This window comes from Marmota flaviventris, chromosome 17 (genome assembly GCF_047511675.1).
Source record: "Marmota flaviventris isolate mMarFla1 chromosome 17, mMarFla1.hap1, whole genome shotgun sequence".
Classification (NCBI taxonomy): Eukaryota; Metazoa; Chordata; class Mammalia; order Rodentia; family Sciuridae; genus Marmota; species Marmota flaviventris.
This window is the reverse complement of record NC_092514.1, coordinates 36,224,459-36,240,721: the sequence shown is the minus strand read 5'-3', so window position 1 is coordinate 36,240,721 and position 16,263 is coordinate 36,224,459. Positions and strand designations below refer to the sequence as shown.

Genomic DNA, 16,263 nt, shown 5'->3' with positions numbered 1-16,263 from the left:
TTTCAATCTTTAAAAAAAACTTATTATTATTGGTTACATAATATTTAGGTTAGAGTGTTGACATTTACTTAGTTTCCTGATGGTTAATATGTGGCACTGTTTCTATTTTCCTTGCTGTTAGAAATTCTAATATGTTGTTGGACTGGAGATATAGCTCATTTCCAGTAGTGGAGATCCTGCCTATCATGTGCAAGACCCTGGGTTCAGTCCCCAGCACTAAGACAGAGCGTGTATGCAAGTAAGCAAGAAAGCCGTGGTTTTTCTTGAATTTGGGGTTGTGACTAATTTGACAGATTGCTCTCAAAAGAATTGTACCAGGATGTGAATGTGGCCATTTCATTATACCATCTGTAATTTAGCGTTCTATTACTTAAAAAAAATTGCTGTTGTTTTAGTAGTAGGAAATGGCATCACATTTTTATTGTTTCTTAGTTGAGTTGGTCAGTTATATTCCCATAATAGTTATTAACCCCCTGTGCCCTGTCTTGTAAACATCCTATTTGTGTCCATTTATCCCTTGTAAATCTTAATATTCTTATCCATTTCATAAACTCCTCATTAATAATCTCCTTTATGGTACTCTATTTGAATATTTTTTATCAGGTTTGTTGTTAAAGCATAAAGAAATTTGAAGGCTTTTTATAAATCTTTTGCTGATTTGCGAATTTTTTCCCTTTGTCTAATTAAAAACCAAAAAGCCTTTCACTCAGATTTACAAATGTTTTAAAATTCTTCCGATTTTATGATTTCCTTGTTAATATTATCTTTTATAGTCCACTGTGTTTGTGGATCACATGAATCGAGCATTCAACTGGACTGTTTTCCAGTTTTTGTCAGCAGTTATTTATTGACGCTTTCCTTTTCCTTTTTATTTCTGATTTTGTTCTTTCTAAATTTAACCAAATTTGAGAACTAGGCACAGAGCTAATTTGCTGGTATTGTATAACTAATGAGCAAAGCCTTATTATATATTGAGTTCTTATGTGTACTGTGTTCTGATTGTGTTATCATTTCTGTATTGTGTTTTTGTTGTCATTTTTGTTTTGTTTTTTAGTAATACTGGAGATCAAGCCCAGGGCATTGTGCAAGCACTGAGCTACAGCCTCAAACCCTTCCTATTTTTATGTTATTACCCTCTGTATTAATTATGGTAGTTGATGCATGTTTTCCTCTTAGGAAAGGCTAAGATCCTCTCTCTTTCTTCCTTTTTCTGTTCTTTCTTATGTATTTCTCCAAACAATCTTATATATTTTATTTCCCAAAATATTCTCATTGTAATATTTGTCAGAATTGATTTAATCCATAGATTGTTGGAAATAGTTGCAGCTTTACAATATCCAGTCAAGATGTGTCTTCTGTATTTAGCCTTGGTTATACTCTAGGTACCAACTAAATATTTGATTGAGTCGAAAGAATGGAGAGTGGCATGCAGTAGTGCATGCCTATAATCCCGGCGACTTGGGAGACTGAGGCAGGAGGAGACTGAGTTCCAGCCCTGCTTCAGCAATTTAGAGAGGCCCTTTCTGTAAATAAAAAGGGCTGGGGTTGTGACTTAATGGTAGAGAGCCCTGGGTTCAATCCCTAGTACGGGGGGTGGGGGGTGGGAGTGAAGAGAGAATGATTGAATGAGTGAAGAATCCTTAGTTTACCATTTTAATCAAGTCTGGATACATACCTCTCAGTAATGTTTTCCAGCTTTTTCCCATTAGGTCCTGCATATTTCATGTGAATGTTGTTTCTTGGCATTGTATATTCTTATTCATTCTCATATTCATATTCTCTCTCTCTCTCTCTCTCTTTGTACCTGGGATCAGATCCAGGCATGCTTAATCATTGAGCCACATCCTCAGCCCTTTTTTATATTTTATTTAGAGACAGGGTCTCAGTGAGCTGCTTAAAGCCTCATTGAGTTGCTTAGGGCCTTGTTAAGTTGCTGAGGCTGACTTTGACTCCTTCTGCCTCAGCCATGGGGATTACAGGTGTGCACCACCGAGCTCCTGGCAGCATTGTATATTTTCTCATAATTTTCTAATTTTTTGCCAGCACAAAAGGAAACTGTAAGTATTTCCTTATTTATTTTGTCATTAGTTATTTAAAGAGATTCTGAGGAATCTCTTGGATAATTATTTCACTTGCCAATAATGATCTAGTTTCTTATTATCTTACAGTTTTATCTGTTGCTTCTGTTTTTTTCTGGAATTCACCAAATAATGTTAAAAAAGATTGCCAGTAGTGGAGCTGGGGTTGTAACTGAGTGGTAGAGTGCTTGCCTAGCACATGTGAGGCACTGGGTTTGATCCTTAGTACCACATAAAAAAATAAATAAATAAAGGCATTGTGTTCATCTACAACTAACAATATTTAAAAAAAAAGACTGCCATTAGTGGTCATCAATAATTTATATTCTCATATTCTCTCTTCTCTCTCTCTCTTTAAGATGGACACAATACCTTTATTTTATTTATTTTTATTTGGTACTGAGGATCAAACCCAATGCCTCATGTGCTTGGCAAGCCCTCTACCACTGAGTTACACCCCAGGGGCTGGGGATATAGCTCAGTTGATAGAGGGCTTGCCTTGCATGCATGAGTCCCTGGGTTCAATCCCCAGCACCTCCAAAAAAAAAAATAATAATAATAATTAAAAAATAATTGGGCTGGGGATGTGGCTCAAGCGGTAGTGCACTCACCTGGCATTCGTGCAGCCCGGGTTCAATCCTCAGCACCACATACAAACAAAGATGTTGTGTCCGCCGAAAACTGAAAAATAAATATTAAAATTCTCTCTCTCTCTCTCTCTCTCTCTCTCTCTCTCTCTTTTTTAAAAAAAATAATAATAATTTACTCTTAGTAACATAGCTGAGATTTGCTGTTGCTTGTCCTCTTTAGGGGCTGGGGGAATCTCATGATGCTCTTGTACTGTGCCATTTGTACCAAAATGGATATTTATGTGTAACAAGGTCCATATAACTAATAACTAATTTTATTTTAATATAATTAATATAACTAATAACAAATCTTATTTTCTCCATTTAAAAACAAAACCAAAACTTTACTCTTCACCAGCATAACATTGGCTGGTGGTTTGCAAATGCATGTTTGCATTCTTTATCTAGTTTTTAAAATATATTTTATAAGGAATGACTATAAAAGATTTTAGGTTGATTCTGACATTTTTACATTTTTAATGTCATTTAAAGGAATTTGCTGTTGCTTCATAGCCTCATTATGAAAAATTATTGAACAGCACCTATTGGGTGGTGTGAATGATGCCATTTAATACTGAGAAAGAAACCACTATGTTATGTTAGCCCATTTTATAGATGAGGAAACTGACTTAGAGCAGTAAAGTAATTTGTTAGTTGTATAGCCAGAAGTGGCAGTGGCTTATGAAATAGAACCACATTTCAGGGATAGGTGAGTGGAGATAGATGTATATTTATACATAACAATTCAACTTACTGTGGGATTAGGTTCCAGAAAAACTCTTTGTAAGTTGAAAATATCACAAGTCAAAAATGCATTTAGGGACTGGGTTTATAGCTTTGTTTGTAGAGTGCTTGCCTTGTATGTACAGGGCCCTGGGTTCAATTCCCAGTAAAACACACACACACACACACACACACACACAAATGTATTTAGTGCATTTAATCTACCAAACATCATAACTTAGCCTAACTTTCAGTGTGTATAGAATACTTGCACTCACTTAAAGTTGGGCAGAATCATCAAACACAAAATCTATTTTATAATAAAGTTATGAATGTCTCATGTAATTTATTGAATACTGTACTGATTGTGAAAAGCAGAATGATTGGTATGGGTACATTATCACACTATTGTAAAGTTGAAAAATCTAAGTTGAACAATCATAAGTCATATATATTGACATATACATACATATATCTCTATGTCTCATGAGCTTAAGGCATGAGAAAACTAATGCATTTTGAAATGTTTATGGAGTCCAGAAATACAGTACATAGGGGCAAATAATGAGCCCTCTCATTGATGATGAATGTCTGATTTTCTTAGGGAAAAGTTTTATCTAATTTCTTAAAGACTGGATTATACTTCTTCCTAAGGTCACAGAGTCTGAATAGTTGACATATATGGTATTTGTAAATTTACCAAGTTTTTCTTCCACATTTTATACACATATTAGTAGGATTGATATAATCCATAGGTAATCCTGATACTATAGTCCATAATTTTACTTCCTACTACTTTTCTCCATAGGAATTCTATGACAACATTGAACCCTTGACACCCTCAGAATAAAGGACAGTAACTTCTAAGAAACCCACTTCCTGTGGAATATAGTGCATGCTTTTTTTAAATAAGACATGTTGTGGTAGAGTAGGGATTATCTAAGTAATTAGCCTCTGTCATGCATAGTGAAAGTACTAGATCCGTGTTTGGAAGACAGAAACGACAGCATACCCATTTGAAAAGGTAATATATTTTAACAGTTTGGGGGACTTGTTCAAATAACTTGCCCTTGTCTTCATGGTGAGACTCCCTAATATGATAAGCCAGTTAAGGTAATAGGGCAGAATAATTCAAGAGCCACTGTCCTAGGTAGTATGAGGGAAAAGAGTTGTTCTATTGAAGCTTAACTAATTTTTCCATGAAGTTTCTCCTTGAAAAGGAGAGGAAGAAGAGTGGTGCATGGACACATTAGAATGTTATTACTTTTCTTTATCTATGAATAGAAATGTTCTTAAACCAGGAGAGAATACTATCTGAATTTTAAAACTTTTTAGGAAGGAGCTTAAAAATTTCTTTTTCTACTCTCAGTCCAACTCTAGGAATGCTTGAAATTAGATTCTTCCTTATGTTTCACAAATTAAATACCTCATTTGAAGCTTATTCATTTCAGTTATGCTATCTTGCATTTTAATCTATCCTTCTTTCAGGGCTTCTTTTGCTGATTCTTGGCTATTTCTTGTGTTTGTCACTAATTCATAAGGTAACTTATTTTTGTATTTGTAGAAAATTCTCAATTTTTTCTAAATGGAGTCCCAATGCAGTGTGATTAGAGTGTCAAATCTGTCCCATGCCCAGCCCTAGTCCTCAGTCTATGGCTTTATTGTGTTTATTACTTGGTTATAGCACCAGAGAATTCCACCCCTTTTCCCCTTCTTCTTCTTCCCCGTCCCTCCTGCGGAATGGTCCAAGTTTTGCACTCTTGCAATAGTAGTAGGATTTAATTTTGTGAATATTAAGTTTTTTTGTAAATGGTCTGTTAAATATGTACTTAAACTACTCCTTTATATGTCCTTAAACTAAAACTCTTCATTATATTGTGTTTTTAATACTTAAATGCAAGAACAAAGTTAAGTTTTCCTTATTAAAATGCAAAGCCTAGTGTCTTCTAGCCTTTTGAAGAGCTTTTGTTCATTATATAATCTGTAAAGTAGCCAAGAGTTCCTCAGAAGCAGGACATCATTTAGGTTTAATACAATTATGGCTTGTGTGTAAAATAATGTTGTGGCTTAACTGTTCATACTTTAGTGGCAGAATCCTTAGTTCAATTCACCTTAAAGACTTTACCAAGGTTCCTGAGAACAAAAATGATTAGGCATTTTGATTCTACCAAAGTTTACATGTCTAGAAAGCTAAATGACACAGTTATAAGCATAGACCTTTTATTTTTTTCCCAGATGTTTGACAGTGTAAACATACATAAAATACATATTAAAGTTTAGATGCTTTATATTTTGTGCAATAAATCGAAGCCTTAAAAAGAAAACATCTCATTAAAAAAAATTAGTTTTACTTAAGACAGAAAAGTAGCAGCAAGTACCAAGACATTGTGCACTTCTTTTATTTAAGACAAGTTACTCATTTACATCAGAGTCAGAAATGTAAGACTGGCTTTCTTGAATACTTAACATAGCTTGAATCACTGGTTAGGTAGGGGCATATTTTCCCAACTGTACATCAGGGAGGAGGCTTTCATTAGTTTTAAGAAAATGCCGACCCTCAGCCAGCCAGCATGACCATAGCATTGAGCATTAAGAGAAATGAAACATTTACTTCCCAAGCACATGCCACAGAAGGTAAGTGAGTCTTTACATTTGCAGTTGTTTCTTCCCTCCGTAAGTTAAGGGTTGTGCTTTGTTGAGGCATTTCTGAGAAGTTTTTTGGCATGCCACTAGTGATACTTAGGGTCATAGGTGTTGGGGATGATTTTGCTGAGCTAGTGAGGCTTGTGTTTGTAACCATTCCATCTTGGAGATGAATAGTTAGAGTTGCAGCTGCTGCTTCATGGGAATTGATGGTTTCTGCAGATGTATCTTCTGGATAGGGCACCAAAGCCTTATCAGTGCTAGTAAAGGTGGTGTCTTTGCTTAATGTGACACCAAACGTTGTTTCCTTTGTTCGATATTTGGGTATTTTGGTCACTTTGGGTTGAGTTACCATACTCAGAGAATTAATGGTGTCCACTGTTTGCATCCCACTTACAGTGAATAAACTTGAGGTAAATCCAGAAGGTGTGGGATATATGTTATGTTCCTTCAAGGATGATATCTGGTTAGAACAAGGAGTTCCTATCACATGAGCTTTTGTTTCCATCATCCACTTAAGTAAGTAAGTAATGTTTTGTTTATGGTCACATGACCACCTGTTATTGTGAAGGGTTATTTCTTGCAACTGCAAGAGTTGGTCAAAAGATTGATCTGGAATGAATGTGAACTTATTGTTGTGCAGGTAAAGATGTGTGAGGTTTGTCAGGTTTATTAATGTTCCTGGAAGGATTTGTGTCAAGGAATTATTAGACAGGTCCACAATATGTAGTTTAGAGGGCATGTTGGTTGGAACTGTCCAAAGTTTGTTACTGCTGAGGTTGAGGACCTCAAGACTTCTTAATGTATTTTTAATGAGGACAACCTTTTCCAGCATGTTCTTAGAAACATCCAGATATTTAAGGTTCCACTGATAAGCAGTATCAGATTTGTCAAGAAGTTTAATATTGTTGTTAGCAGCAGACATGTTCCAGAGAGACCGAGGTAACTGAGCAGGCAGGCTTTCAAGCCTGTTGTTTGAAATGTCCAGTGTCCTCAGATTGGTATATTGGGTTAACTGGTTATGCAGATCAGTAAAGTGGTTATAAGACAGGTTTAAATGTATAATGTTCTCTTGGAGTCCGGATGGTAATGTAGTCAAGTTTCTGCCTGAACAGTCCACATGCCTGTGTCTCTCTGTACATATACATTGGAGAGGACAAATGCATAAAATACCAGGTGTGAGAAACAGGAGGATGAACAGGCAGGGAGACATTTTCAATATCTGATATTCCATCAAAGCCTGGAAACAAACAGATACACCCTTCTTTTAATATGCAAATACAATTTAGGCATCTGCATGGGTCAGTTAGCATTAGGCAAAATTTTCAATAAACCTCCTTGTTGTTGAGTCTTTTTATAATTGTTCCAGTGATTAAACTAACAAAGCTGCCCTTCATTTATAGTCCAAATGCCTAATCCTTCAATTGGGGCTATGTTGGTTGAGAGAGAGACTCCCCCCCCCCACACACCACCACAAACACACTCTTTCCTGCATTATCTTCTTTATTTTCTCTCTCCTTTTACCATTCTTTTTTTCATATTCATCTTCTCAAAGTCTTAATATGATAAATAGCATTATCTGCAAATAGAGTTGAAGTCTTAAGCTATTACTGTGTTTGATAATATGCTTTCTTATTCAGATGGGAAAAAATGGCTGTCGTGTGGGTTTTTGGGGTTGTTTTGTTTTTTAATATCTGCAGTAATGTAAAAATCAATGTGTGTGTGTGTACAATGAGATTTTATTTAGATATTAAACAATTTTTGAAATTTCATTTTTTTAAGGATAAACATATCCTTGTAAAAACATTTCAAGGCACTTGAAAAATCCAGACCAACACCATACCTCACATTTTGTAAAGTGTGTGTGTGTTTTTTTTTCCTGTATATTTCAGTACCAATTCTACAGGGAAAAACATGTATATTTACAAAGTGAATGCATATTAAAAAGACAACCCTCAACTGATACTGCAGCAAATCCCCGTGCATGCACTTGCTATTGAATATATATTCAATCCTAATGTTGACTTTTTCTTAAAAAAAGAAAAAGGAAAAAAATTCTGAAGTCCATCTCTTACTGATTTAAATAACAGCTTACCATAGTGTTGTCTTCAACATCAGCATCTCGTTTTCTCCGGGACACTTGAAGCTTAAAGGTCGTCTTGTTCTGGAGAGTCGGAACCGTTTCTGGCTGTGGGCTGTGCTTGCCTGTTCAGCTGCATTGTGTTGCTGTGAGCTGAAGCTCTCTCTGCAACCACCTGATCAGTACCACATAGGAGGACTGCAGAGCTGTCATTGGTGCTGACTCAAATTTATTTCAAGAGGTGCACACGCAACAAAATGGACAAAAATTTTTTTAAAAATTTATAGCATTGAGCATACTTACGTATCTCAGATTTGCTATAGATTGGAATACTTCATGTAAATTAGAGCTGGCCTTTCCTCCTTTCTGTGTATTCATTCTGTGGAGCTTGGGCTCCACATTTTAGCAGCTTCCTTATTAACAGTCAACTGTGCTTCTTTTTAATGCCTCTACTTTTTTTTTACATATTGAAAAATGTGGAAAATAGATTTGGCCTTCCTTGTAAATGGATTTCTAAGATACTGATTTAACTCTTTTTTATTTCTCCATTTTTGTGTTCTTTTCTAAAATGATAAAACTGTCATGTTACCTTTTAAGATATCATGATATAGTGTGGTGATTATTATATTTAATCAGCTTTTCATATTTATCAACCACTTAAATGTTTCGACTTCTCTTTTAAGGAGGTACAGAAGTAATTAATTAGGATTATTTGTCTTTATTTTTCTGATACAAAGGATCATTTGACCCAAGATACACACAAGGCATTTTATTTTTGCTTTTTATTTTGCAATGCTGGGAATCAAACCCAGAGTAGGCTGCACTTAAAATGAACACCTTCTGCTTTAATTTTCATTTCCCATGATAAAAATAAATGTTTTCTATTTTGTGTATTTGGAGTTAAATATTTTTCTTCATGAAATTTACTGTGGATAGTAAGTAAATATAAGTGTTGTTTTCTCCAGAGATATTTTTGGTGCTATGTGAATGACCATTCATTTAGTTTTATGTTTTAGAAATAATAGTGTTGCCAGACATAGTGATACACGCCTGTAATTCCAGTAGCCCAGGAGGCTGAGGCAGGAGGATTGCAAGTTCAAAACCAGCTTCAGCAACTTAGCAAGACCCTGTCTAAAAAATAAAAATATTAAAAGGACTGGGGATATGGATCAGTGGTTAAGTGCTTCTGGGTTCAATCTCTGATATAAAATAAATAATAATAATAATAATAGTATAAATTTCAGAAGATTTATTAAGACTTTATATTTTATCTTTCTGAGACAGTTTTAAATTTAAAATTACATGATGTATGTGAAAAAGAAAACACATGAATGTTTTAAAATGAGATTAGATTTAAGAAAGCTTTTACTCCATCCCTTAGTGGATTGATTGTATAATAATCTAAATTTGAAATCTAATCAAATCTAATTTCCAGAATGTCCAGTTTATCTTAGAAAAGAAAGCAAATTATGGTATATTCATTGCCAAATTCTCATCATTTGAAAACCAACAAATATTAAAAATTAATTAATTAAATTAATTAATTAAAAATTATTTTGAGATAGGGTCTGGCTAGTTGCTTAGATTGGCCTTGAACTTATGATCCTCCTGCCTCAGCCTCCCAAGTCACTGAGATAATAGGCATATACTATTATGCCCACTTTGTAGCTTATTTTCTTAGAAAAGAGACTATACTCTAGAAGTATAAAAATTAATATAAAATTAAGGTTTCTAAAAATGTATCTGCATTTTAATCTGCAACATCAGAAATTTATTATTGATTAGGTGCTTTATTTTCCACTTTATTTTGAGGGTTCATTTGGACCCTAGATTCTTTCTATGGATTTCGGAAACCAGTCATCAGTCATAGTATTTAAAAATGAACAGGTTTGACCAGGCATGGTGGCACAACCCTGTAATCCCAGCTGCTAAGGCGGCTGAGGCAGGAGGATCGCAAGTTCAAATCCAGCCTCAACAACAGTGAGCTGCTAAGCAACTCAGTGAGACCCTGTCTCTAAATAAAATATACAATAGGGCTGGGGATGTGGCACAGTGGTTGAGTGCCCCCTGAGTTCAATCCAGGCACGGTGGCACATGTCTGTAATCCCAGTGATTGAAGATACTGAGGTAAAAAGGATCATAAATTCCAAGCCAGTCTGATCAGCTAAACAAGACCCTGTGTCAAAATAAAATTGTTTCTAAAAAAGGACTTAGGGCTATACTCACTGGGTTCAATCTCCAGTACTGGGAGAAAATGTGTTAAAAATACTACATACAGCAATATTGTTTTGGAAATAGAGAATGGGTTGCTTTTTGACATTTAAAATTCTCTCAGTTTGTAGATACACTATAACATTGCAAGGTATGTTACTAAGGGTCAATTCATTAAACACTTAAATTTATCCATTTTAATTTTACATCACTGTGGAAGTAGAGTTAACCACTCCCATTCGCTAGTACTTCCATTTGAAAGAAGGAAATGTTGTGTCATTAACTAATAGATTCAAATGAATTTACGTTTAGTCTGTATCAGGATTAGGTTTCACTGCATATAATATAAACTTTTAATGCAGTCGTTGTGACAGTGTGTTATTTCAACTTTGGGGACATGCTTTATTGTTTCATTTTATTCAGAGATTTCTATGAAATTCTCAAAGGGGGATCATTTCAGTGTGTTATGTTCCTACACTTTTAGAAATTCTCATGATATAAAATAATTCTATATTACTATTATTGAAAGTAGAATAGTTCTTTATAGTATTTATTGTTTTTTAACAGCTTATTTTAGATTACTATTTAAACACATAAGTTACATTTTTAGAGTCAGCTGAGGTAAAAAATTACATCTATTTGGACAACTATTCTATATTAAGCAGTAAATTAATTTACATGTTCTTTGTTCTTCTGTGTACTAGGATATATTACCCCAACTTTGCAAAAGATATGAAAGACCACCAGCTGGGAAATGGCTAGCTCATGTTAATCAGTAGTTTCAATATTCCTTTATTTCTTAAATTGATCTGAAATAATTAAAAGTCAGAGGTCTATCTGTTTTTGATTGATTGAATATCCCTTATCTGAAACGCATGGGACTAGAAGTGTTTCAGATTTCAGAGTTTCTTTGTGTGTGGGTTTTATTTTTTTAATATGTGCATACACTTTACCAGTTAAGTATCCCTAATCTTAAAAGCTGAAATCTGAAATCCAAAACTTTTAGTGAGAACATAGCATTGGATTTTTGGATTAGGGATGCTTAACCAATAATATAGTTAGGTATATTGACTAAACTTCTTTCTGAAAACAAGAATACTCAATGAAGTATTTTAAAAGCCTGGAAGAGCTGGGCATGGTGGTGCACACCTGTAATCCCAGCAGTTTAGGAGGCTAAGGCAGGAGGATCATAAGTTTGAGGCCAGCTTCAGCAATTTGTCAAGCCCTAAGCAACTTAGTGAGACCCTGTCTCAAAATAAAATATAAAAAAGGGCTGGGGAAGGCTGGGGTTTTGGCTCAGTGGTAGAGCGCTCGCCTAGCACATGCAAGGCCCTGGGTTCGATCCTCAGCACCACATAAAAATAAATAAAATAAAGGTATTGTATCCAATAACGACTAAAAAATATTTGTAAAAAAAGGGGTGGGAGGCATGCTGGGGATGTGACTCAGTGGTTAAGTGCTTCTGGGTTCAATCCCTGGTACCAAAAACAAAACAAAAAAATATGGAAGGACTGACAAAATAGAAATTATCACATCAAAATCCAAGTGCATCAGTGTCTTCACCCATTTTCCCACTCCTTTTTTCCCTTCAGTTCTCTAGATGTCCTTGATTCTGGATTAATCTGTTTGCTTCTTTAGAAGGATTTAATTTGTTCTTCTGCCTTCTGTATTTCCTATAAATGATTCCTAACAGTATTAACATAATTGCTTGATTACCATCATCCCACAGTAGTTTCAAAATAATACCAGTACTGCTATAACTGGATTACAAACTATTGAATAAAGTTAAAGATTTCTTTGTAGCTGCATTCTTGGAATATATTTCAGTAATGGCATATAGGAATTGTGGGTTGTTTTGGGTTTTGGTATTTGTCACTAAACCATGTCTTCAGTCATTTTCTTTTTTTTTTTAAACAGGATCTAACTAATGTTGGTGAGGCTGGCCTCAAATTTGAAATCCTCCAGTCTCAGCCTCATGAGTTGCTGGGATTTACAGGCATATACCACCATGCCCAGCTTCAATTCTTGTGTTCTAATGCAACTTGAAATAATTATTTTCTTTCTTTTTTAATGTTTATTTTTCAATTGTAGGTGGACACAATATTGTTATTTTATTTTTATGTGGTGCTGAAGATCAAACCCAATGCCTCATGCATGCTAAGCGAGCACTCTACCACTGAGCCACAAACCCAGCCCTAATTATTTTCTTTATATTTCTATATCACCAACTTGATATATAGTTAGTGTTTTAGTTAGCTTTTTCGCTGCTGTGACCAAAAGACCTGACGAGAACAATTAGAGGAGGAAAAATTTATTTTGGGCTCATGGTTTCAGAGGTCCATAGAGGGCTGGCTCCATTCCTCAGGGCCTGAGGTGAGGCAGAACATCAGGTCAGAAGTGTGTGACAGAGGGAACGACTCAAAACAATACAGCAGGAGCCAGAGAGAGACTCCACATTCCAGATACAAAATATATGCCTCAAAGGCACACCTCTGGGAACCTCCCTTCTCCAACCACATCCTGCCTACCTTCAGCTATCACTGGATAGTTAATCCTTAGCAGGGGATTAATTCTCTGATTGGGTTAAAGTTCTCATAACCCAGCCATTTCACTTCTAAGTTTTCTTGCATTGCCTTTGGCGGACACCTCACATTCAAATCATAATCGGTTCATTTATTTTTCAGTTTGGGTTTTTAGGGATCACTCAAGTCAAAATTATGCAACAAGAAATATTGACAGAAATCTTCTCTGACTGCTTCATCCTATTTCTTTCCTTTCCCTATTGGTGACTATTTTTATTAGCTTTTAGTTGTCTTTTAACAGTATTTCTTTTTACAAACGTACAGAAACACGTGTGTATGTGTATTTTATGTTCTTAACCCCCCCTTATATGAAAGGTTGCATATCATATACACTGTTATGTAACTTAGTTTCTTATTTTTAAAAAAATTTTTTTTAGTTGTGATGGACCTTTATTTTATTTATTTTTATGTGGTGCTGAGAATTGAACCCAGTGCCTCACACTTGCTAGGCAAGAGCTCTGCCACTGAACCACAATCCCAGCCCATTTTTTCCCAGTTTAATAATTATTTTGAAGATCTCTCCATCTTTTTTTTTAAAGAGAGAGGGAGAGAGAGAGATGGAGACAATTTTAATATTTATTTTTTAGTTTTCAGCGGACACAACATCTTTGTTTTGTATGCGGTGCTGAGGATGGAACCCGGGCCGCACACATGCCAGGCGAGCGCGCTACTGCTTGAGCCACATCCCCAGCCCCAAGATCTCTCCATCTTAATACATAGAGATCTGTTTCATTCATTTCATAATGCATAGTACTCCATTTGGGAATGTACCATGGCTTATTCAACCCTTCGTCTATTTGTGAACAAGTCTAAGTTGTTTCCAGGTTTTTACTATTCAAAATAATGCCACAAGAAAATACCTTTGTATTTAAATAAGTTCATGTGTTTGCCAGTAATGCTTTTAAAAGGATTATTAGAGGTAGGATTGCTGGGTAAAAGGGAAAGAGAATACATTTGGAATTTTCCTGTATATTATCAAAATCCTCTCTATAGAAGAATTTTACAGTCCAGCCAGCAGTGTATCAGGGTGACTAGTTCAGTATAGAATCACCATAGACTGTGTTTTTGAACTTTTACATTCATATCAATCCAATACGTTAGCAGCATGTCAGAGTAATTTTAAATGCATCTGTCTAATTATGAGGGAGGTTATGTATCATTGTATGTGTGTGTGTGTGTGTGTTCCCCTAGCCTTTTGTGACTCTCTCTTATATATTTTGCACATTTTTATTGTTTTGTAACCTCTATGTTTAGTACATTTTTTAAATTTTAGAGATACTGGTTTAAGTTCAATTATTTTTCTAATTTACCATCTTTCTTTAGTATTTTTAATAATGCTTTTGTTTTTTGACTTTTATAAGTTCTATGTAAATCTTTCTTTTCTTTTTATTGCTTTTAGTTGATTCTCAGCTAGGAAAATGTTGTCCCACCTCCAGATTATAAAGGAATTCAGCTTTATTTGCTTGATATGAGAATAATTTCATATTTTGTGTGAAATGTGGCTCCCATTTTGTCTTTTCCAAATATCTGATTGTCCCAACACTTTTTCCCACTGTTGATATTTGAAGTCTGTTTCTGAGCTTTTGATTCTGCCCCATTGATCTGTTTGTTTAATCATATGCCAGAACTATAGCTCATGTATTTTGCTACTTTACTTTTTGGTTAGAATTAGATAATATCAACAATTTCAGATTACTCTTGTCTGAATCATTGTGTCCCCACAACCTCCACCATCACAAAATAGAATACTTGTTTTATATATATGTGCATGTGTGTGTTTATATATTAGTGAATAAATTGGGTGTTCTTTGGTTCTAGATTGAGGGAAAGAATATTAGATCAGGAGCGAACTCAGCTTTTGGTACTATTTCTAAGCAAGTCTGTTGCTCTCCTTGGTCCTGTTTTCTCAGCAGTTAGCAAACAAAAAGAATTGAATTAGATGGTCATTAGCTTGTTTCTGAATCTGGTTATTGCAGATCTGGTAAGAGCACCACTGGTATGTGGTATGACGGTCAGTCTACTTTTATTCCCTTGAGCCTTGTCCTTTGCTGTTTTTATGAAATAAACTCTTTCTTCTGGATCCCAGTTCTTTAACCTTTTGCTGAAGTTTTTCTTTGTTCCACCTTTTTCTTCTCTCCTGTGTTTCTCATATTAGCTTCCATTTCGTCCTTCTAAGTAAGCAAGGATTACAACCATTTGGCCATTTAGTTTCCTCTGCCCTCAGTAGGGGAACATGGCATGCAGTAAACATGAATTGTTTTTCCCAGCAGAGAATTTCTTTTAAAAAACAAAACTTCCTAGCTGCTGTCAGTAGTCTTTTCTTCTGTTGTACAAAGAACCGAAAGAAAAAACTTATCTATAGTATTCGAAGAAATCAAACAAAACTCTGACCTGGTCATCAGCTCCTATTTTATCTAAGAGTTTTTCTTTTTCTATATTTCCCATCCTTTAAGCAGTCAAGAAGGAAGTGTTGACAAGGACAAAAATGTGGAAAGAGCCCTTTAGGTAACTAACTACCTTGTATGTGAAATTTATGGGTTATGATGATTCAAGGCATATCAAAGACTTGATTAAAGATAAACACATCATTTACCATAACCAAAATATTTAAAATTCCAAAGAATAGCAAGAAATTCTTCAACTCTTGATAGCTGCTGGGTAAATTAGCCCTAAAAATGCTAAGTTAGAAAAACACACACAAAAAACTTTTTAGTTAGAAAAGAATAGAACCAATTCAATATGATGATAAACATCGTGCTTATTCAGGAACAGTAAGTAGCTTGAAGAATGCTTGCTGGATAAAAAGTGTTAATGATCAGTAAGAAATGGCTTAGAAGATTAAAGGACTAATGTTATATAGAAAATTCCAAAGTCAAAAACCTTATTATTTTTTTTTTATTAAAGATGGAACTTTATTAGTTTCTTGAAAACTGGTACTACCAATAAATACTATATTCTCTTCTGAAAAATCCCAGAACTATGAAAGATTCTCCAAGGCTAAGCTACCAGTAAGGTTACCACATTTCATTCTAAGTCTCTCCCGTTGGAGTTCATTTGGGGATAAAGAGGAAAATATGTGCTTGTTGGGCAAAGAAGCACTACTGCAAACCTAAGCTGGAATGTCCGAAAGTTCAGACCATGATTGCTCTTCATCTTCATTTTGACAAACATTGGTCTCATCACTACTCTGATATCTCACATTTATCACCTGTCAGGTAGTGGATAAAAGATGAAATATTCTGCATTTTAAAAAGTTTGTTTAAAAACAACTTTTAGGGCTGGGGTGTGGCTCAGTGGTAGCGCGCTTGCCTAGCATG

The 16,263-nt window shown here is 35.0% G+C and overlaps 2 protein-coding genes across 5 annotated transcripts in view; one reads left to right on the top strand and one right to left on the bottom strand.

The window, feature by feature from the left end:
- Nf1 (neurofibromin 1) overlaps window positions 1-16,263 on the top strand; it is a 252,748-nt gene that overhangs the window by 171,764 nt on the left and 64,721 nt on the right. The gene's annotated exons all lie outside the window — the stretch shown is intronic.
- Omg (oligodendrocyte myelin glycoprotein) lies at window positions 5,988-7,328 on the bottom strand. The gene has a single exon (XM_027923917.3). The coding sequence runs from the start codon at window positions 7,305-7,307 to the stop codon at window positions 5,988-5,990; it is 1,320 nt and encodes a 439-aa protein (XP_027779718.2). The 5' UTR covers window positions 7,308-7,328.